Source organism: Schistocerca nitens, chromosome 8 (genome assembly GCF_023898315.1).
Source record: "Schistocerca nitens isolate TAMUIC-IGC-003100 chromosome 8, iqSchNite1.1, whole genome shotgun sequence".
Classification (NCBI taxonomy): Eukaryota; Metazoa; Arthropoda; class Insecta; order Orthoptera; family Acrididae; genus Schistocerca; species Schistocerca nitens.
The window spans coordinates 282,796,911-282,819,462 of NC_064621.1; the positions used below are offsets into that span (position 1 = coordinate 282,796,911).

General features: G+C 38.0%; 1 protein-coding gene across 3 annotated transcripts in view; it reads right to left on the reverse strand.

The window, feature by feature from the left end:
- LOC126198941 (protein arginine N-methyltransferase 1) overlaps nucleotides 1–22,552 on the reverse strand; it is a 112,318-nt gene that overhangs the window by 1,440 nt on the left and 88,326 nt on the right. For 2 of the 3 annotated variants that reach the window (XM_049935585.1, XM_049935583.1), the window contains one exon: nucleotides 1,984–2,171. The exons of the other annotated variant lie outside the window; for it this stretch is intronic. In XM_049935585.1, the coding sequence (XP_049791542.1) occupies nucleotides 1,984–2,171 (188 nt within the window). The remainder of the gene's footprint in view (nucleotides 1–1,983; nucleotides 2,172–22,552) is intronic. 3 annotated transcript variants of the gene reach the window in all.

A 22,552-nucleotide genomic window follows, 5' to 3' on the forward strand; every position in this document is an offset into this window, starting at 1 on the left:
TAGGTCAAAGCCTTCAAAGCGTTCAAAATTTTCCGTTATTATCTTTAATTTTTTGCCTTCATAATATTAAACCAGGTACAAATGTCTCTTTAATTCCTGTTTTCTGCCGGATACAAATCATCTCTGAATATTCATTACGCTCAAGGTCTCTATCAGCTATAATTGATCATTTTTATTTTGTATCCTGCCACCACACTCCTAATATCATGCAGCATGTACTGCTAGATGAGAGAACAATATACTGCATCCCCACATGCAAATCCAATCAAATACCACCCGCCTCCACCCCCCCCCCCCCAAAAAAAAAGAATAAATAGATAAAATAAAAAAATTATAAGATGGAAGACTCGAACAAAACACAATAAGGAGTTGAATGTTTTGACATAAAAAATTATATTTCACTCTACAGCATGGTATGTACTGTATGAAACCTGACAAATGTGAAAGCAGAACTGAGGTGCTGCTACTGATGGAAAAGGAATGGGAGCAGGTCTGAATCTCAATCCACCTCATGGCTTTAATTTGCAAGGAAGTTCCTTTAACAAGCTGCCAGCAATTGCGTAAGAGAAAATGCATTTTAAACACAGTTATCAACTTGTTTGATTAGTCATTTCTGAATTCTCTAATCCTAAATTTCAACTAGCTTTTAGTCTCCCCAATGAGATCGTAAACATCAGTAAAGGCATAAACAGTTCTATAATTAATCTTCAGTTTCACTCCACATCCAACTGATCACTCATAGAGAGAAATCACTACCCACAGAGTGTGGAGATCAAGTTTTTGATGATGAAATACATCTTCAACAACATGTTGGTTCTTTAATACTGAAAGAGTTATCCGGAGAGTTACTGACACAGACCTGTAATTGGTAAAGTCTTTTTCCAAATCACGGTACTGACAGTAGAAATAAGTACAAATAGTACTTAGTGTTAATGTTTAACATTTTAGGTATGATACTGATACGGCATTTACACTGCTTTGGGCTGAAACTGCATTCTAATTACAGTTGTAGCCCATTGTGTTCTGAGATTATGCACGCATACATTTATTCATTATGTGCTTTACTTTGTCAAATTAGCTTTCTATTTGGTGTGAATGAAAAGACATTCTTTCATAAACTGATTTTTTCTGCTATATGTTGGCACAGTTGTTCTCTGCATTAACTTTTAGTAGTTTAGAAGAAGGAAGGAAAATTAAGATTTAATGTCTCATTAATGACAGTACCACTAGAGACCAAATCGAATTGAGGGAGGACATTGAGGCAGTTCAAAGGCTGCTAGATCTGTTACCAACAGGTTCGAAAAATTCGTGTTACAGAGATGCTTCGGGAACTCAAGGGAAGGCGATGTTCTTTTCGAGAAACACGACAGAAAATTTCGAAAATTGGCATTTGAAGCTGACTGCTGAACGATTCTACTGCTGCTAACACATATTGCGTGTAAGGACCACGAAGATAAGACATGAGAAATTATTTCCCTTATGGAGGCATACAGACATTCGTTTTTCCCTCGTTCTATTTGCAAGGGGAAATGACAAGTAGTTGTACAGGGTATGTTCTGCCACACACCGTATGGTGCCTTGCAGAGTTCTATGTAGATGTAGAAAGCACAAACTTAAATCGGAGAAGGAAACTGAGGAAAAGGAATCACCCAGCAGTTGCCTAAATAAATACAGGGAAACCATGTAAAACCTAAGATTTTGCAGACAGAGATTTCAACTGCCTCCCTCCTGAATCCAAGCACAATACTAGGTTAGATTTGTTTTGCCACAAAAGAAATGAGGTTGACTACAACACAAGTTTGAAAGATTTCTTCACACTTATAGGTATGAAAAAAGCTATTCAACAAAAGGATTAACAAATAATGGAAGTATCCAAAAATGGAAGGATAAAAGAGGAATATTATTATAAAATGTACGTAATAATGACTGACCAAAGTGATAAAAATAATTTTTTTGTAAATAATTCAAACATTCATTTAATACCTGATAATATCCATTGCACTGTAAATAATTTCTGACTGATCAATGCCCATAACTTTTGCAGCATCAGCTGATGCTGCGAACATTGATAATATACCTGTTCCACAACCAAGATCTAACACTGTTTTCTTCTCTATTACAGATTTATTCATCATTATGGCATCTCGGTATGACTCAGTGCGCACACGATCCTGTCAGGGAAGCAATAAGGAATATGTTTAAAAATATGAATTTCATGCGCGTATAGAATGTGTTCCAGAATGAAAGATCAATATTCTTGTAAGTTATAGAAAGTCATCTGGGAATTACATGTCATATAAAGATGCCCTGCTCTACCCCAGATGAGATACAGCAAAACGTGTGTGTGTGTGTGTGTGTGTGTGTGTGTGTGTGTGTGTGTGTGGTGCATTTGTTTGCACATTTATCCTCCTCATACTTTTGTTGCCATAAAAGCACACAGTTGGGTGTTGTTGTGTGACAGTGTGACTGATTATGACCACATCAGAGTGAAGCATTAGTTAATTATTTCACTGTGGCTGAATAAATGCTTCACATATTCCTGTTGATGTTGAATGCCATTACCATTTGTTGAATTCTAGATCATCACATTTGGTTTCTTAATTTTTTAACATTATTAACTGTACATTGTCCACTGCAACTCTTACATCCGAATCAAGAGCTCAACAATATGGACAGAAATGGTAACACTTTATTATCATCATTCAGCACAGTCCCGTCACCACACATACAGTGACTTTCTGTCAAACTTAATGTTCAATTGACACATGCAAGGCAACATGTTACATGTAGAAAGATTGTTATTATTTCATCTTCACCATGTGCGAAATATTTTCACCATGCAAGTTATGTAACTGAAGTTACATTTTACAACTAGACCAACATGGTACATAGGAATCAAATTGTCTGTTATTTGTCTCTCAAGTTGTGTTGTAAGATATCAGTGGTATCTTCTTAGGCCCTATTGTTTTGGAGGAACAAATGACAGGACAACACAATTATTTGCACTTTAAACTGAATAACAAGTTCACATTGTTTACACCACACAAAAATGTAATATACCTCAAGCACGGTGGAATCCATCAACATTCTATGATTATGCAAAGCAATGCTTCAGCTGCACTGTCCATAATTAATAGCACTGTTGTGAAAGAACACTTATCTGAGCCCTAAGACTGTCATACCTAACACTGTTAGATTACTGTTTATGAGGTTAAATAAAGACAGAAGTGCACAGAAAAAAAGGTGTGTTGAGATTAACAACAAAGTCACATGATAGAAACTACTTCCATAAAAAATAACTGCAGATACACACTAAGACAAGCGATATATGTTCACCTCAGTGTTTAAAATTGCAATGATACCAACTTCAAATTTGTTCCAAATTTATTCAGAACTATCCAAAACTTATTACGAATTCACACAACGAAAATTTATTGTGAACTTCAGTAAATTTGTAGCCTGAGGCATAAATAATAATAGTTAACAAAAAGCCACATGTGAAATACATGGGCACCCTGTCACATGATTTTATAAATGAACAGGTAGAGTAAATCAAAAACTGAGTGACTGGCATTTGCAGATGATGGCTAGTAGCAGAAGATGACATACGAATAGTGAAGATTCTAACTGAAATGCTTTAAAAAATTCTATAAAGACAGGATTACAAAAATCTTGTGAAAATACAGAATTACCGATACACACAAAACATCAATATTACAGATCAAGTAAGGAAAAATTAAGAAAGTCCAGAAATGTGAATATGTGGGGGAATGGATAATAAAAACAGAGACAACAAGTATTGTACTGCAGGAAAACAATTCTACTGTCATTAAGGAAATCAGAAAAACAATGCAGACAGCATACCAATTACGTTCAATGCGTACAACAAAAATATTGATCTAAGGCACTTTAATTCACTGCTAAAACTAAAAAGTCTATGTAACTGAATGTATCCCACTGAACAGAAAATGTGTGTTACACAGTCAAAGGAGTGAAAAATTCTGAGGAAGATCCTAGCATCTAAGAAAGAAGGGCAAGAATACAAATTTCAATGAATGTGAAGCTGTGTGAGGAAACTGAAAAACTCACACTACCATGTAAGTAGAAAAAACTGCAATTCTATGGGCAACAAGGAGAACACTCATGACACTCCAGCAATATATGGAAAGTAGGCTGATACAAATTTACTGCCTGATAGAAGTAAAGTACAATATGGTAGAAATAAATGTCGTGCCGGAGTCAAAAAGTAACAGAAAATAGTATAAAAATAGCTTCAACTGAAATAAAAGTATCTGAAGACCAAATGCACTCAAGAGAGATGAGAACTACCTAGCTGCAATAATGCAAGGAAAAGTTTATCACAGTGGCATCCATGCAAAAATGAATGCAAGAAGAAGCACAAGAAGTGGCTGATGCTTAGCTCTGTCCATATGCAACTTGGAAGAAATTAAAAAAGATAACACATTTAAGTGGACAACAAAAATTATACCATTTTATAACAATGATAAATGTTTAGAACTGGTTATCTCAAAAACCATTTAAAATGGAGCACATCTTTATATGTAATATTTTTCTCCAAATTATCATTTCATTCAAATTCTTGAACAGAGATCTTTCTTCTTCTGACACACTTTATGTACAGAATCAAAAATAAAATTAAGTATTATGACAAATTCAAATTATGTCGGCACCTAATAAATGGTGTGCTGATATCAAGTTTCAAAATCGAACAGTTCATCCACAAATGTCGCATCCTCTCCTTCAGCATGACAATACCAGACCACACACAAGCACTGTGAGGTCTGCAATAATCTGACACCTTAGGTTCACTGTCACTGTTCATCTTCCATACAGTCCTGAGTTGGTCTTATCCAATTTTCATCTGTTTCCAAAACTTAAAGAATGCCTTTCAAGGCTTCACTTTGGTAGTGATGAAATGGTGCAAGCAGAGGTGAGGTGGTGGATCCATCAACAAAGAGAAACATTCTACAGTGACTGTACCAACAACGTGGTCTCTCACTGCAAAAAAAAAGTGTGTTCATCATCAGGGTAACTATGTTGAGAAATAGATATGTAAACACACAGAATAAAGGTGTATAATGTTAACAACATTTATTTCACTTAAAAAGCTTTATGAGTTCACACATTAAAAATTTTGAGACACTACTTTCCAGCATGCCTTTGTCTTTTTAGCTCAACAGATTAAAAGATAATTGGTAAGTTTAGTTTAAAGTTATTTGTTTACTGTTATTTATAACATTTTACCAGCCACAATGCAGTTCCAATGCAAATGCTGTTCTCACACACGGGACGTGACAGGTGACATTCATAATCAGCTGGAAATTGCCTTGACTACTGTCAAACAATTGGCAGTTACTGTGAATCAATGTGCTGGGAAACATCTGAAAGTTGTGTTTCAGAGTTATCAAAGGTATCTCAAGTACTGTTCTCTCCTTTAAATACTGTCTCCTCTGCAGGAAGTACAGGATCTGTCACTGCTCGTCCATTTGACTCCAAAAGTCATGTCAGTGGTAAGTCTAGTTGTCCTGTACAGTGCATGCAGGGACCAGAGAAGCTGCAAGGTGACCTCCTAACCAATAGGTTTGAGATTCTGTCTTTCACTGAAACTGAGCCCGTGGTACTCATTTCACCTGCTGGAAAACCTGCTTTGCCCTGCTTCCAGAGGAGACAAATGCAAAAGGGTACAGGGGTCTATTAATCATTGGAAGTTCAAACATATTACAAATAATGGTACCTCTTAGGGAAATGACAGCATGAGACAGGAAGGAGCACCAGGTGCACTCAAGCACTCAGTGTGTGTGGCGGGGGCCTCATTTAAGATGTTGAAGAGGCTATTCTGGCAGACACTGAGTGAACAGGGTGCGACCAGCTGCAGATTGTGGCACACATTGGAACAGACAATACCTGTCATCTGAGCTCCAAGGTTATCCTTGGATCATTTCAGCAACTGCCAGAGAAGGTTGGTAAGGCCAGGATTGTGCACAGAGTTTCAATGAAGCTCACAATTTGCAGCATTGTCCCCAGAATTGATTGTGGTTTGTCTGTGACTTCCTGGACTTGCACAATAAGGTTGAAAACTGCAGGGTCCCACTAAATGGGTCAGGTGTGCAGTACACATCAGAGGCTGCTTCTAAGGTAGCAGACTCTGTGTGGGGTGTGCACAAGGTATTTTTTTTTATATTAGGCAACTTTCCATCCAGTCCAGATAACTACTGCTGTACGAGACCCAAAAATAGCGTAAGATATGAGGGAGTGCCCCCCCCCCCCCACAAGCAATAATATTAATATCCTATTAGTTAACTGTCAAAGTACTCGCAACCAGACGTCAGAGTTTGAAGAGCTCCTGAAAAGCACAAAAGTTCACATAATACTACGTTCAAAAGCTGGTCAAAACCTGAAATTGACAGCAGTGAGATTTTTGGGGAAATTTAAGTGTATATTAAAAGGATAGACTACTAGGAAATTGAGGTGGCGTATTTGTCACACTAGGCAAGAAACTCAAATCCACTGAGATCAAAATTGAAGCTGCATGCAAGATTGCTTGGGCAAGACTCAGTATCAGCTGTAGATATAAAATTTTAATTGGATTCTTCTATCGACCACCAGACTCTCCTACTCATGTAACTGAAAATTTTAGAGAAAACTTCAGTTCCTCTTGGACCAAAGTTCTCCAGTCATACTGTAATCATTGATACTCTAATCAGCCAACAATCAATTGGGAAAATTATGGTTTTGTTAGTTGTGCATGTAACACAACATTTTATGAAACATTACTAAATGCCTTCTCTGAAAACTACCTAGAACAGGAAGTTTGGAACCCCGCTCACGACCAAAATGTACTAGATCTATTGTTGACAGATATGTCTGAGCACTTGGGCGAAGTGGACATTGAAACTTGTATCAGTGACCATGAGGCAATGGTGGCAATTCTTATCACCTAAGTACAAAAGGCAACTAAAACAATTAGAATTATGTATACTAGGTAAAAAAAGCAGTAGTACATATCTCAATGAGGAACTTGAAACTTTTAGCACAGGACCAGAAAATGTAGACAAACTATAGATCAAGTTTAAAGGAATAGTTGAACATACACTGGATACATATGTGCCCAGCAGAACAGTTCATAATGGGAGGGACCCTAAATGGTATAAAGACATTGTACAGGAACTTCCAAGGAAACAGAGACAACCGCATAATATTATACAGCTATAGATAGAGAGATGCTTGGTGAAACTAACTTGGCAGTCAAGATAACAATGTGTGAAGCCTTTAATGAGTACCATACGAAAATACTGTCCAATGATCTTTCACAAAACCCAAAGAAATTCTGATTGTATGTAAATGCTGTTAGTGTCACTGAAGTTAGCATCCAATCACACACGGATATGTCAGGAACTGAAACTCATTGTAGCAAACAATAGCAGAAATGCTTAACTTTCAATCTATCTGGATGTCACCTCCTGTTTGAAACAGCAAAATATCGATCTTATTTCCTCTCTCTGAGATGTCTACTGTACTGTAGTGATCATCCCAAGTTCACCAGAAACTGCGTTATACAGTTATCAGGCGATCTCTGAAAAAGTGTCCTGACGCACTGAATGTGTGTCCCAGCTACCAATGAAACCGTCAATCCTTTCAGTTCAACAAATTATCACAAGACTAGCTAGCATTGGCGGCCGAAGACTTCCGGCATAAGAAGTCAGCCTCATTTGGCCAACGGCCTTGTCAAAGAGGGCGGAGGAGCGGATAGAGGTTCAGGACACTCTCTTGTACTAGGGGTGGGAAATTGCCCCTAAAGGCGGAAGAATCAGCAATGATCAACAACATGAGGATGCAGACGGCAATGGAAACCACTGCATTAAAGACACGTAATGTGTATCCACAGGACATGTGGCCTGTAATTGAAGAAGTGTCATGATGATCTCTCCATTGGCAAAAGATTCCGGAATAGTCCCCCATTCGGATCTCCGGGAGAGGACTGCCAAGGGGGAGGTTACCATGAGAAAAAGATTGAATAATCAACGAAAGGATAACGTTCTACGAGTCGGGGCGTGGAATGTCAGAAGCTTGAATGTGGTAGGGAAACTAGAAAATCTGAAAAGGGAAATGCAAAGGCTCAATCTAGATATAGTAGGGGTCAGTGAAGTGAAGTGGAAGGAAGACAAGGATTTCTGGTCAGATGAGTATCGGGTAATATCAACAGCAGCAGAAAATGGTATAACAGGTGTAGGATTCGTTATGAATAGGAAGGTAGGGCAGAGGGTGTGTTACTGTGAACAGTTCAGTGACCGGGTTGTTCCAATCAGAATCAACAGCAGACCAACAACGACAATGATAGTTCAGGTATACATGCCGACGTCGCAAGCTGAAGATGAAAAGATAGAGAAAGTGTATGAGGATATTGAAAGGGTAATGCAGTATGTAAAGGGGGGCGAAAATCTAATAGTCATGGGCGACTGGAATGCAGTTGTAGGGGAAGGAGTAGAAGAAAAGGTTACAAGAGAATATGGCCTTCGGACGAGGAATGAAAGAGGAGAAAGACTAATTGAGTCCTGTAACAAGTTTCAGCTAGTAATAGCGAATACCCTGTTCAAGAATCACAAGAGGAGGAGGTATACTTGGAAAACGCCGGGAGATACGGGAAGATTTCAATTAGATTACATCATGGTCAGACAGAGATTCCAAAATCAGATACTGGATTGTAAGGTGTACCCAGGAGCAGATATAGACTCAGATCACAATATAGTAGTGATGAAGAGTAGGCTGAAGTTCAAGACATTAGTCAGGAAGAATCAATACGCAAAGACGTGGGATACGGAAGTACTAAGGAATGGCGAGATACGTTTGAAGTTCTCTAACGCTACAGATACAGCAATAAGGAATAGCGCAGTAGGCAGTACAGTTGAAGAGGAATGGACATCTCTGAAAAGGGCCATCACAGAAGTTGGGAAGGAAAACATAGGTACAAAGAAGGTAGCTGCGAAGAAACCATGGGTAACAGAAGAAATACTTCAGTTGACTGATGAAAGGAGGAAGTACAAACATGTTCCGGGAAAATCAGGAATACAGAAATACAAGTTGCTGAGGAATGAAATAAACAGGAAGTGCAGGGAAGCTAAGACGAAATGGCTGCAGGAAAAATGTGAAGACATCGAAAAAGATATGATTGTCGGAAGGACAGACTCAGCATACAGCAGAGTCAAAACAACCTTTGGTGACATTAAAAGCAATGGTGGTAGCATTAAGAGTGCAATGGGAATTCCACTGTTAAATGCAGAGGAGAGAGCAGATAGGTGGAAAGAATACATTGAAAGCCTCTATGAGGGTGAAGATTTGTCTGATGTGATAGAAGAAGAAACAGGAATCGATTTGGAAGAGATAGGGGATCCAGTATTAGAATCGGAATTTAAAAGAGCTTTGGAGGACTTACGGTCAAATAAGGCAGAAGGGATAGATAACATTCCATCAGAATTTCTAAAATCATTGGGGGAAGTGGCAACAAAACGACTATTCACGTTGGTGTGTAGAATATATGAGTCTGGTGACATACCATCTGACTTTCGGAAAAGCATCATCCACACAATTCCAAAGACGGCAAGAGCTGACAAGTGCGAGAAGTATCGCACAATCAGCTTAACAGCTCATGCATCGAAGCTGCTTACAAGAATAATATACAGAAGAATGGAAAAGAAAATTTAGAATGCGCTAGGTGACGATTAGTTTGGCTTTAGGAAAAGTAAAGGGACGAGAGAGGCAATTCTGACATTACGGCTAATAATGGAAGCAAGGCTAAAGAAAAATCAAGACACTTTCATAGGATTTGTCGACCTGGAAAAAGCGTTCGACAATATAAAATGGTGCAAGCTTGTCGAGATTCTGAAAAAGGTAGGGGTAAGCTATAGGGAGAGACGGGTCATATACAATATGTACAACAACCAAGAGGGAATAATACGAGTGGATGATCAAGAACGAAGTGCTCGTATTAAGAAGGGTGTAAGACAAGGCTGTAGCCTTTCGCCCCTACTCTTCAATCTGTACATCGAGGAGGCAATGATGGAAATAAAAGAAAGGTTCAGGAGTGGAATTAAAATACAAGGTGAAAGGATATCAATGATACGATTCGCTGATGACATTGCTATCCTGAGTGAAATGATCTGCTGAACGGAATGAACAGTCTAATGAGTACACAGTATGGTTTGAGAGTAAATCGGAGAAAGACGAAGGTAATGAGAAGTAGTAGAAATGAGAACAGCGAGAAACTTAACGTCAGGATTGATGGTCACGAAGTCAATGAAGTTAAGGAATTCTGCTACCTAGGCAGTAAAATAACCAATGACGGACGGAGCAAGGAGGACATCAAAAGCAGACTCGCTATGGCAAAAAAGGCATTTCTGGCCAAGAGAAGTCTACTAATATCAAATACCGGCCTTAATTTGAGGAAGAAATTTCTGAGGATGAACGTCTGGAGTACAGCATTGTAGGGTAGTGAAACATGGACTGTGGGAAAACCGGAACAGAAGAGAATTAAAGCATTTGAGATGTGGTGCTATAGACGAATGTTGAAAATTAGGTGGACTGATAAGGTAAGGAATGAGGAGGTTCTACGCAGAATCGGAGAGGAAAGGAATATGTGGAAAACACTGATAAGGAGAAGGGACAGGATGATAGGACATCTGCTAAGACATGAGGGAATGACTTCCATGGTACTAGAGGGAGCTGTAGAGGGCAAAAACTGTAGAGGAAGACAGAGATTGGAATACGTCAAGCAAATAATTGAGGACGTAGGTTGCAAGTGCTACTCTGAGATGAAGAGGTTAGCACAGGAAAGGAATTCGTGGCGGGCCGCATCAAACCAGTCAGCAGACTGCTGGGAGGGGGGAAAAAAAAAAGCTAGAACAATGCCTGGGAGGTTACACTCGAAATGCCAACGAAAGCTTTAATGCTTGCATCTAGTCGGTGACTCTTAACACCACTCACAGTGGGGAAAAAAAAGTTGACATTGTAGCCAATGAGGCAGCATTTAATTTCAACAGTGGAAATTATGAAAGTGCTTGAACCCGAGATCAAACCAGCCTGTCACACCTTCTGCACAACAGCGGACAAAACGCATACAAAGCAAACATAGCAGTAGGTAACAGAAGTTTGCAAAGAGACCCAGAGGATCATCATGCACACAAAGAAGATGGAGGAGGACCTTCTTTTATATTATGTATGGTCTGGGATTCATGACTAGAGGTACATTTACTATACTGCAAAAACAGAACCCAACCTTCAAACATGTTTTTCTCAAAACCATATTTTTAAATTGGTGGGAAACGTAACTTTAGAAGGGTATGTAAAATTTTGATGCTGGCATTCTAAATTATATTCTCTGCCCTTAAGGACATCAGGTTAATCACTCTGTTTCCGCATTAAACCAACAACTGTACAGTTGTGCACATCCCGTGACTTGCTTCATAATCCCTCCACTGCTAGTGCTGCCACCTGCCATCTCTGGTTATTGCACATTTATGTCTAACATAGGTGGTGGTCATGTTAATGTCACTGGACTGTGTATTACTTTTAGTAACTGTATTACCACTACTGCATTTACCGTATTATAAGACAAGGTTTTTTTCCAAATTCGTCGTTCAAAAAATAAGGGGTCGTCTTATATTTGCAGATTAAACTATTGCTGCCAAGGCAAACATTTTTACAGTGTTTTCATCTTACATTTACAGCTAAAGCTTTTGCTATCAAGGTTTCAGATAAATTTATTTTGAAGAGTTCCGAAGGTTAGAGATTAGCATACAATACGTTCGTTTGAATGGACTCAAGATTTCCCAATACGCAGAAGTGCTCGATACAGTATCAATCTTATTCTATAAATTATGTGACATTTGGCTCTTGGTGCTAGTGTAACGGATGGATGCATGAGAAATTATGAACTATGCACAACATCAGTCTAATGTTTTGCATAAAAAATGGACAATTTTGTGAAACAGTGTAGGAAATAGATTAAATCCTATCAACTCACAAACATCTATTGCATTTGAATAGGTTTGCAATAGAAGTTCTCATATGTGCATGGACACCACATACATACAATTATGCTACCTTTTAAGTAAAGGTAACATTCAAAGGTGAAAATCTTGTTCTTCAAAAACCATTACATGATTCTGGACCCTAGTCAGCATTTTATTTGGTTACGAGAAACTAATGATTGATGACGTGCATTGCAAATGAACATTTGGTTGTTCACGTTTCAGAATACCAGGGGAAAACGTTACTAGTTTTTAATCAGCCTTAGAATAAGATGCTGACTTCCAATGAAACATGAAAGAAAATTAATCCAGAATTAAATGTCTAACAAACAAAACAAATCACTGTAAAATAATTGCAATTGTTATTGCAGAAATATCCATTGTGGAGATAGCAACAACAGACAGCACTAGATCATGGGGCAAGCAAAAGTTCAAGGATTGGACAGATTTTTGATTGCAATCTTTTGTTTATGTATTACTTGCTACTGTTACATATCACCCACACCACAGAAGAGACAGCCATCTGTGTTTCACTGTTGCTGAAGCACAGCATTATGGAAAGCTTGGAGGGGGAACAATGACATGAGGTTAGCTGAGAACTACATAATGAGTGTGGGGAGGGCAGTGGCGAGGGACAGCAAATTTTGTCTTGCTGCCAATACCACGTTTAAACTGCAGTTTGTCTGAACCCATTTGTACTCTGAATCGAATTGACTTTTGGTCAAATACCCAACAGCAGCATACATTTCTGCAGAAGATGCAAAAAGTCTAGACTGGGCCCAGTGGCATACTTATGTGTTCTGTGCAGCAATTCTGTTGACGCTCATCATGAGATATGACACAAACGAAAGGGGCTGTGTCAGCTGCTGGTTCTACACAGCCAATGTGAGAGCAGTATGCAGACAGTATAATTTTGTAATAAAAGACATTGTAACATTCTCACGTCAATATTTTATTCACATCACATTTGGAAGAAGCAGCCAAATATTTGTGTCAATGAAGATATAAGTGGTACCACAGACAACAGACTAAAAGAAAGAAGCACTGAAGTTAAAAATTAATATAAACAATTTCTTTTTATTTATTTTATTTCTTCTTGTATTGTTAAAATGTAGACAACCAATAAATGGAATAACTTTGGAATAGGTGTAATGGTAACTTTTTAGGCAGGTGTCTCATATCGATAAAAGTTTGTAATTTTCGTAAGTGAGAATATGCTAAAAATACATTTTTCTCAAGAAGACTCTTCAAAATGGGGGTCATCTACTATTCAGAGTCGTCTTATACTCAGGTAAATATGGTACATAATCTTCCAAAAGCTTCCTATGTCTCCAGGTCCCTCCCACATATACAATCCTCTATTAACATTTTTCAACCGACTACTGTGAAATCCCTCTTGAACACTTTTTAGAGGACTTTAAAATGGGTTGCAAAATGTAAAAAAATTCATATGGTGGGAAATTACCTTTCAAGCATGTACCTAAGGGTTGCATTTCATGATCATATTGGTACGTTATACATTTTGATGAAAAAATACAGAATTACACTTTGTTTCAATTCATTCTGCTGAATTTTTGTTTCTGATTTTTTACTTCATAGATACATTTGAAAGTTTTAATGTATACATAAAAAACTTAGCAGACGTCTGAAAATGATTACAAGACTTTGACATATGTTACATATACGTATATGATATGAAACTGTAGACAAGTAGTACAAGGTGCATTCAAAGAGCCCAGTTAATGGTCTCAGAAAATAATGGAAACCATCACTGGCCTCCAAAATAATAACCATTAGTTACAACACATTTCTGACATCAGTTGTGAGGCTGTTGGAAACTGTCAGTAAATGCTTCTTGTAGAATCGCTAAAAGCACAGCATTCATGTGTTGATGTATATCTGCAACATCTGTGAATCATAAACCTTTCAGTGCTAATTTAAGGTGGGAAAACATAAAGAAGTCTGCTAGTGCCAAATATGGATATTAAGGAGGGTGTTGAAGTACAGTCACCTTATGTTGAGCGATAAAGTTGAGCACATGAATTGCAGGGTGCTGACGGGCTTTGTCATGGAGGAAATTCCACTCTCTACTCAAGTATAGTTAGGACTGGAAGCAGCCAGATGTGTTGCAGCAGCTGTTTCAAAGTTCCCTCATAAATTTCCGCAGTGATAGTTTGATCCTTGGGTAGAAATCCACGATGGATCATGCTCCTGCTGTTGAAAAAGGTGATTAACATTGTTTTGGTCTTGGATTTTGTCAGCCAACTTTTCTTGGGAGGTAAGGAAGATGATGAACACCATACCATTAACAGTTGTTTAGTATCCGTATTGTATTGGTAGTATTAGGTCTCATCTCCTGTGATGACTTTTTCCTAAAACTGCAGATTCTAGTCAGACACGTCAATGAACACTCCACACATTTCCATCCAAGTTTGCTATTGCTCGCTCATCAGCATGTGCAGTACAAAATGGGCAAAAATCTTCCAACTTTTCAAGTGCTCACGAACAATAGGGCTTATCTTCAACTTTTCTGCTATTATTTTCACAGACAGCCAAGGGTCACCCACAAGCATCCACCGCACTCATTGCATGTTATCTGAACTGTTGATGGTGAACCCCAATGCACCTCATCCTCAACATGTTCCTTTCCATCTCTAAAGCATTTAAGTCACTCAAACACACTTTTTTTTTTCTCGCTGCTTCAACACCATACACTTGTACTAACATTCGATGAGTCTATGTTGTGATTTCCCACGATTTGAATCAAAACTTCATGATAACATGTTGCTCCATTTTGTGTTGACCTGAGTTCTCACACTGACTCCATTAGCTTGGTCATAGTGTGCAACACTGCTTGATTTTGGTGATTTGCATGATAGGGAGCACTTGGTGACGTGTCTCTCAATCCATAGGCATATGCATAGGTGCCTCATCCTAACCAGTGCAGTTTTTACTACATAGAGACATTCTCTGAACCTTTCAGGTGCACCCTGTATATCTAACTTCAAGCCATAAAACACTGCATGTTTAAAACAAATTTTTAAGAAAAATATGTGAAATACAGGATAGCAGTTGGCTACAGGTGATGTTGACTGATTACATCTGATACCAGATCCAATTACAATTACGTTCTATAAACATCTTCATGATGTTAAATGTATGTAGATACATGGCAGCATAATGAAATGTCATGCTGCTGGACGCGATACAGAGCAGAATGTTGAGTTAGATTTTACCTGTTGTGTCAGACCTCACCCTGACTAACGCTACAGATATTGGGATGTACTCCTCAAGAAGCACCAATATTGGCAATTATGCTTATGTTTCAATTGTTTAGGCTTTGCTTTAAGTTCCAAGCTCAACCACCATTGAGGAAATCACAACATATTCCATGAAAACCGTACATCATATACCACTTGTCAATGTCTCCCCGCACATCAAACTTAATGACTTTTTTCTTTTCAAGAAAAGAACAAATTAACATGCCAACCATTCCCAAGTAGAAAATACTTCTTTCGCAAGACGGTTTGAGATTAGTTTCTAAGTTATTCAAAAGGGGCATTATACAGCTCTTGTTTATTGTTGCCGACTTTCCACCCCTTCTGAAGAATACTTAATTTTTAGCCCAACCCAACACCTCACTCGATATGGTAATTATGAAAAACACAGCCACCATGCACAGTAAAGTTACTGTTAGGTTGGCAGTATTAGAGTCCACAGCTCAGGAAAGTTTACTGTATAATATATATGAAGACAAATTGGAATTTAACATTTGCAAGCATCATTATATCTCAAGTACAGTTTTCTTCTGTTTCTGTACATTAACACTGTTTCATTAGACATAAATGGCATGAAATTAATAACTATCACAACACAAAATTGGGTGTAAATTATTATTCTTTGAAGCGACTAATAAAAAGTATCGTAAACAGCAGGAAAACATTAATTCTGGGAACATTAACCCTCCCATTACCAAGCTTTTTCACACCTCTATTTTACCAAGCAGGGTATTTGGACTACCCCAAAAGAGTTTTGTGTTTTATTGTAATATTTGTTCTAAGATTTTGTTATTTCCATTGAATGGGTTTATTTAGTATTGAAAAACAGCTTTTCAGGTTATTAGAAGTATTTAATCAGATGAGAGATACAAAGTACAAAAAAAAAATTTTATATCTTTCACTAAATTCAGTACTCAAAAAAAAAAAAAAAAAAAAAAAAAAAAAACTGCAGTAAAATAACACAATACTTCTTTCAACTTTTCAGTCAAGTACATTTTTGCACTGTATGCACTTCACAGTAACAGCTTCTTCTCTGTGTATATTACAAACAGGTTTCCTGCACGTTACACAACAGAATTTTGTTTTCCGGTCTTCATTTCACTTGCAATCTTGACATCGTTGTGGTGTTGGTAACTTAGAACACTGGGTCTGGATCACTGCTGTAGGAACTGCAATACCACAAGCTTTCACTGCATCTTGTACATCTTTATGAAGACCGTTGATTTTTTGGCTCTTTCTTCCATGTTGCCTTTGCTGAGTCCAAATGCCAGTTCAGTCGTGAAGAATTTACGTCGGCTTTGGTTATTCTTCTGCCAATCAGGAAATCTTTGCACATGCAGAATATATGCATTCAGTGCTGCAATATCTATCATTTCCATGAAGATTCTTAGTGGTCACCGCCTCATTCCACTAACACAACTGTATTCTCTTGTCATTTTGTCCCCATTATCTACAGCATCTTTAGTTTTGTTGTAGTGCACTATGATTTCGGGTTTGTGTTTACTTTCTTCACCACTCACTTGTCTCTCATTATGCTGAGTAGAGAGTAGTATTACTGCCTTTCCCTTCTTTGGAACATAGGAAAGTAGGGTCAAGTCATTTGTGAAACCAAACATTGACAAGTGAACTTATCTCTTTCTGTTTGGCAAGAATTCCTTCAGAATCTCTTTTCCATTGGAATGCAAGGTACCAACCAACATCGTGTTTCGTTTCAGTAGTTCAGCAGCAAATGGAAAACTGGTGAAAAAATTATCAGTTGTTACACCATGACCGTTATTCAGAAATGGTTCCATCAGATCGAAAACAACTCTCTGTCCTTGATTCACTTCTCAAGTATTGTCTACCATTCCTGTGTAAATTTGGATCTGTAATAAGTAAGATGTCTTCACATCAGCACAAACCCAAATTTTAATGCCATACTTGCCAGGCTTGTTCTTCATATAAGCCCTAAAAGGGCAGATTCCTCGGTACTTTGCTAATCGTTCATCAATAGTCACGTATTCATAAGGATAGAAGTTCTTGCACAAGTTAGATTGAAATTTGTCGAACACTAGTCTGATGGCTTGTAGCTTGTCCTTGGTTTCTTCAATTCTCTGTGCTCTTGTATCTCTGTTGTCAAATCACAAGATTTCAGTACAGACAAAAATCGGTTTCTTGACATGGCAGCAGAAACGAATGGTTGCCAAAAGGCAACATTACCTCCTCACAGATCGAAAGCACTTGTGCGATGTCCATGAGTTTGACCAGCTCCTATTGGAATTGCTAATACAGCATACACTTCAGTTGCATTTATATCTCTCCATGTCTTTTGTTCGAAGAATGAGTTGCATTCCACATATAAATTACTCGTTTGACTTCCCTGTTCGCTTCTTCTACAATAATGCTCACAATTTCCGGTGAGATAAATAATAAAAATAACTCTGTTATTGTTTTGATTGTTTTTCCATCATTCACTGGGCCAGGTGTTACGTCCAAAATGTTGCGACGTTGACGCCTCCCACCTTTTAATGGTTCACTACGAAATTGTAGTCCACTTCTAGAAACAAACAAATCTCCAGTATCTTCGTCTTCATCATCCTCTTCTTCTTCTTCTTCTTCTTCTTCTTCTTCTACTTCTACTTGTTCATGTGAATGTGTAGTGTCTTCTGATATTTCATCATCAGCTTCACCTGATGCTATGATATGGTCTTTGTCAAGAGGTTCCATACATTCATTCAGTTCATTATCAATGTCCCATTCGTTTTCATCGTCACTGACATCAGAATTTCCACGATCTCTTCACTAGAAAGTCCTTTGTATATCCTTACTTGCAGATGAAATACTGACTCGTGTAATGTCAGCTCAACAGTGAACGTCAAATTCAACTCAACAACAGTAACCAGCAGCAATAACAAACATTGGATTTATGGCAAAACTCAACAAAAAAGATGAATGACAGACATATTTCCCAAAATCTTTTTCTACAAATAATAAAATAAAATGTTTCATACCAAGTGGGGTAGTCTCACAATCCCACCAATAAATGACTTGAATAACAATGAGAAAGCCAAAAAAATTAGACAGTCATGAGTATGAATTCAACGTCAATCATTTTAATACGAAGTCATGAAACCACAGGCATGTGGCCCTTCATATAACATTACTATAGGCAAAAAAATCAACCTGGGGTAGTCAGAATACCCCGCTTGGTAATGCGAGGGTTAAAGCAAGTTTATACCATACTAGAGAACCCGCCAATGCTTCGCAACTGTTAGATGTGTATGGGAACTGGATATCCATCCTTATCTTCTCCTTCCTGATCTCTCTTTTCATTCCTCTCCCATAGTCCATGTTCTTCTTGATACTTCCATATTTTAAATAGAATACTCTACACGCTAGAGGATTATTTGGAACACTTAGTAAGGTAAAAAATTAAGATAAATGAACAGAAAACAATATGCAGCCAAAATACAGTGTGTTTTATGCTAAAAAATCTGTGATTGCAGATATGGAAAGATGAAAACTCAGTTTTTCAAGAAAACAGATGGGAAAACACAAAGAACATAAAGCAGTATTCTCATTGTCCTGATGTCACCCTATAGAGAGGGTGTGTGTGTGTGTGTGTGTGTGTGTGTGTGTGTGTGTGTGTAGGGGGGGAGGGGGGTTGTGCACACACATGTACTTGCCAAGTGCAGTGAAGCCACATGAGTAAATAGTGTCCCAGTATTCCAGTATTTTTCTGGGAATGACTGGTTAACTTGTTTATAAATATGAATATACAAAAAAAGCACTGAAAAAAAAGCACTGAACATAACATAAAAAAAATTTTCTCAGTTAATCCTTCTGTAATAATATGGCTGTACATATAAAATGGTTTACTTTTAAATAGTATATCCCTTTACATTGCAAAAACATGTAAATATTGTGTAAATGATCTGTGAGTGAATAATTAACTAACTGACATCAGCGATGCAGCATGAGCTACGGTATGAGAAGAAACCCTCACAACATGTTAGAGAAACCACACAGAACCTAAATCTGGATAGCTGGACATATTCTTAAACTGCAAAGCAACAGCAGCAAGATACATTCAAAATTTACAAAATTCATTAACGTCTAGATAAAAAGTGAAAGCAGATGGGTTGCTTCTATGATGTTCCAATAATGCTGTTCTTTCAAAGGTCCATAACATAATATGAGACCAGTGTTGGTGATTGCAGGGAAAAGGAGTTTTAATGATGTTCTACATATAGCCACAGGTATTAAAATCCATGGAGAAGAAATAAAAACTTTGAGGTTCGCCGATGACATTTTAATTCTATCAGAGACAGCAAAGGACTTGGAAGAGCAGTTGAACGGAATGGACAGTGTCTTGAAAGGAGGATATAAGATGAACATCAACAAAAGCAAAATGAGGATAATGGAATGTAGTCGAATTAAGTCGGGTGATGCTGAGGGAATTAGATTAGGAAATGAAACACTTAAAGTAGTAAAGGGGTTTTGCTATTTGGGGAGCAAAATAACTGATGGTGGTCGAAGTAGAGAAGATATAAAATGTAGACTGGCAATGGCAAGGAAAGCGTTTCTGAAGAAGAGAAATTTGTTAACATCGAGTATAGATTTAAGTGTCAGGAAGTCGTTTCTGAAAGTATTTGTATGGAGTGTAGCCATGTATGGAAGTGAAACATGGGACGATAAATAGTTTGGACAAGAAGAGAATAGAAGCTTTCGAAATCTGGTGCTACAGAAGAATGCTGAAGATTAGATGGGTAGATCACATAACTAATGATGAAGTATTGAATAGAATTGGGGAGAAGAGGAGTATGTGGCACAACTTGACAAAAAGAAGGGACCGGTTAGTACGACATGTTTTGAGGCATCAAGGGATCACAAATTTAGCACTGGAGGGCAGCGTGGAGGGTAAAAATCGTAGATGGAGACCAAGAGATGAATACACTAATCAGATTCAGAAGGATGTAGGTTACAGTAAGTACTGGGAGATGAAGAAGCTTGCACAGGATAGGGTAGCATGGAGAGCTGCATCAAACCAGTCTCAGGACTGATGACCACAACAACAACAACAACATATACTATAAGTTAAACCTTTTTCCCCACCTAGTATACCTTCCTGGCTACTATTAACTCTCTCTCTCTCTCTCTCTCTCTCTCTCTCTCTCTCACACACACACACACACACACACACACACACACACACACACACATAGATATGAGGGGACTTCAAAAAGTAAGTTACACATCATCCCATGATAAGACCACTGTGCAACAGAAGTGGCACATTGTCTGAAGACAGTACTTATTCTTGTCTGAAGTGGCACATTGTCTGAAGACAGTACTTATTCTTGTCTGAAGATAGTACTTATTCTGTGTTTGCTCCAGACACAGTTCTGCTGCAATACAGATAATAGATGCATCACAGTGTAGGAGTGAAATTGTGCAGTAAATGGAAATAAAGCTGAAGTAAGAGGGACAACATGAGTCTCAGAGAAAATGTCTAAACAGCACACAGATTCAAGACAGACCAAATGCAATGTCAAGTCAAGTCGCAGTGAAATGATGCCAACAATACGAATGAGGCTTCGCAGAGACAGGTGATGCTGATCAGGAAAGAATACCACCAATATTGACATAAATAACAGGCAACAATGTCCAGGCAATCAAGGAACGCATTTGCAGCAATCACAGCTTTTTCAAAGTTGAGGACATTCACTTAGCAGTTCTCTAATGGCTCTGTTACTAGAGTTAATTTATGCCGCTTACAAACTAAATGATTGGTAGAACATTACGATTGCTGTTTACAAAGAACTGGTTAGTATATTGAAGTGTATTGCAGCATTCAATATAAGTTACTTGTCATGCTGTAATAATGTGTAGTTTACCTTTTTCAAGTAAACAAACGAACACACACACACACACACACACACACACACACACACACCTTCCCTCTCCTCCATTACCCTTTTTTCTCCACTGCCAGTCCCCTCACTAAGGCGTACCAGCCTCTCTCTAATAATGCATCCAACAAACATCTGCTTAGGACTTTATTCTACAATTAGCAAATTATAAACGTGTACTCCACAAGAAGGCTGTGTTACTTAGATTCTAAAAATATTTATTAGAACACTTTGCTCCAAGAGAATAATGTTCATGTGATGTTAAGCTGTACGGAAATTTCCAAACAAATGGAAACTGTGGACTGGGTACTATTTCCCTCAGCAGTCTTGATGGTCTTAGCCAGGACTTAATTTCAGCTGGAACAGCACCCCAGTATCTTCCAGGGGGTTCCTTTTTTTAACTCACTGGAACAAGTCGGCACCGAGATTTAAAATAGTACAGGTGTATTAAACTTCAATGTAATTATTCTATATCAACATTAATCTGTGAAAAGAAATAAATAGCTCTGTGTCATATGGAAGTTTGGGTGGGTCTGAAAAGCATGCTCGGACAGCCTAAGTGATAAGGCAACCACTCATGGTAAGTGGGAAATTCAGGTTTGAGTCTCGACCTGGTGCAAATTTCTGTATGTTGGTTTAGGTAGTACATTATCACAAAGACTACTAACTTGTGCTGATATGTATCATGCAGAAATAGGGAGCAAACTGACACTGCTGTGGGAACAGACAGTAGCACCTGATGTTTTGTGAATAAAAGTACAATAACTGATTTTTATGGCGTTTTTTTTTTTGTGAGGGGGGGGGGGGTGTCTACAGTTGAAGAGGGGTATTCCAGCACTAAAAATTTTAGAAGTTAATTCCTAGCCTGTTGTCTTAGTTGCTGATTGCATTCCTAGATGAACCAAGAATATGCTTAACACCATGAGTCTTGTTAGTGCGATATGCTGAGGTTTGTCCAGTTATGAAACTGTCAAGATCTTTAACTAAGAATAAAACTAAATTTGCCCATCTGAATGCACAACACTGTCATCAACAATCCTCATCAGACCAGGAGAAAAACAAATTGAAAGAAAAAGAGAAAAATTTATTATCACTCTCAAACTTTATTACCACTGTGGTGCTGCAAATCACATTAACCTTTCCAGAAGATGAAATGAATGAAAGCAGTTTCTCACAAGAGGCCAGAAACAATGGTGAATATCAGTACAGATCATTTAACTGTGAAAGTTATTTCTTGGGCGCACGTGACAACCATTTGTGCCCATCAACAGACAGCTGAAAAAATTTCTCATGATCAATGAAGAAGCCATTACAAACCCAATTAAAAAAAAAGATACAT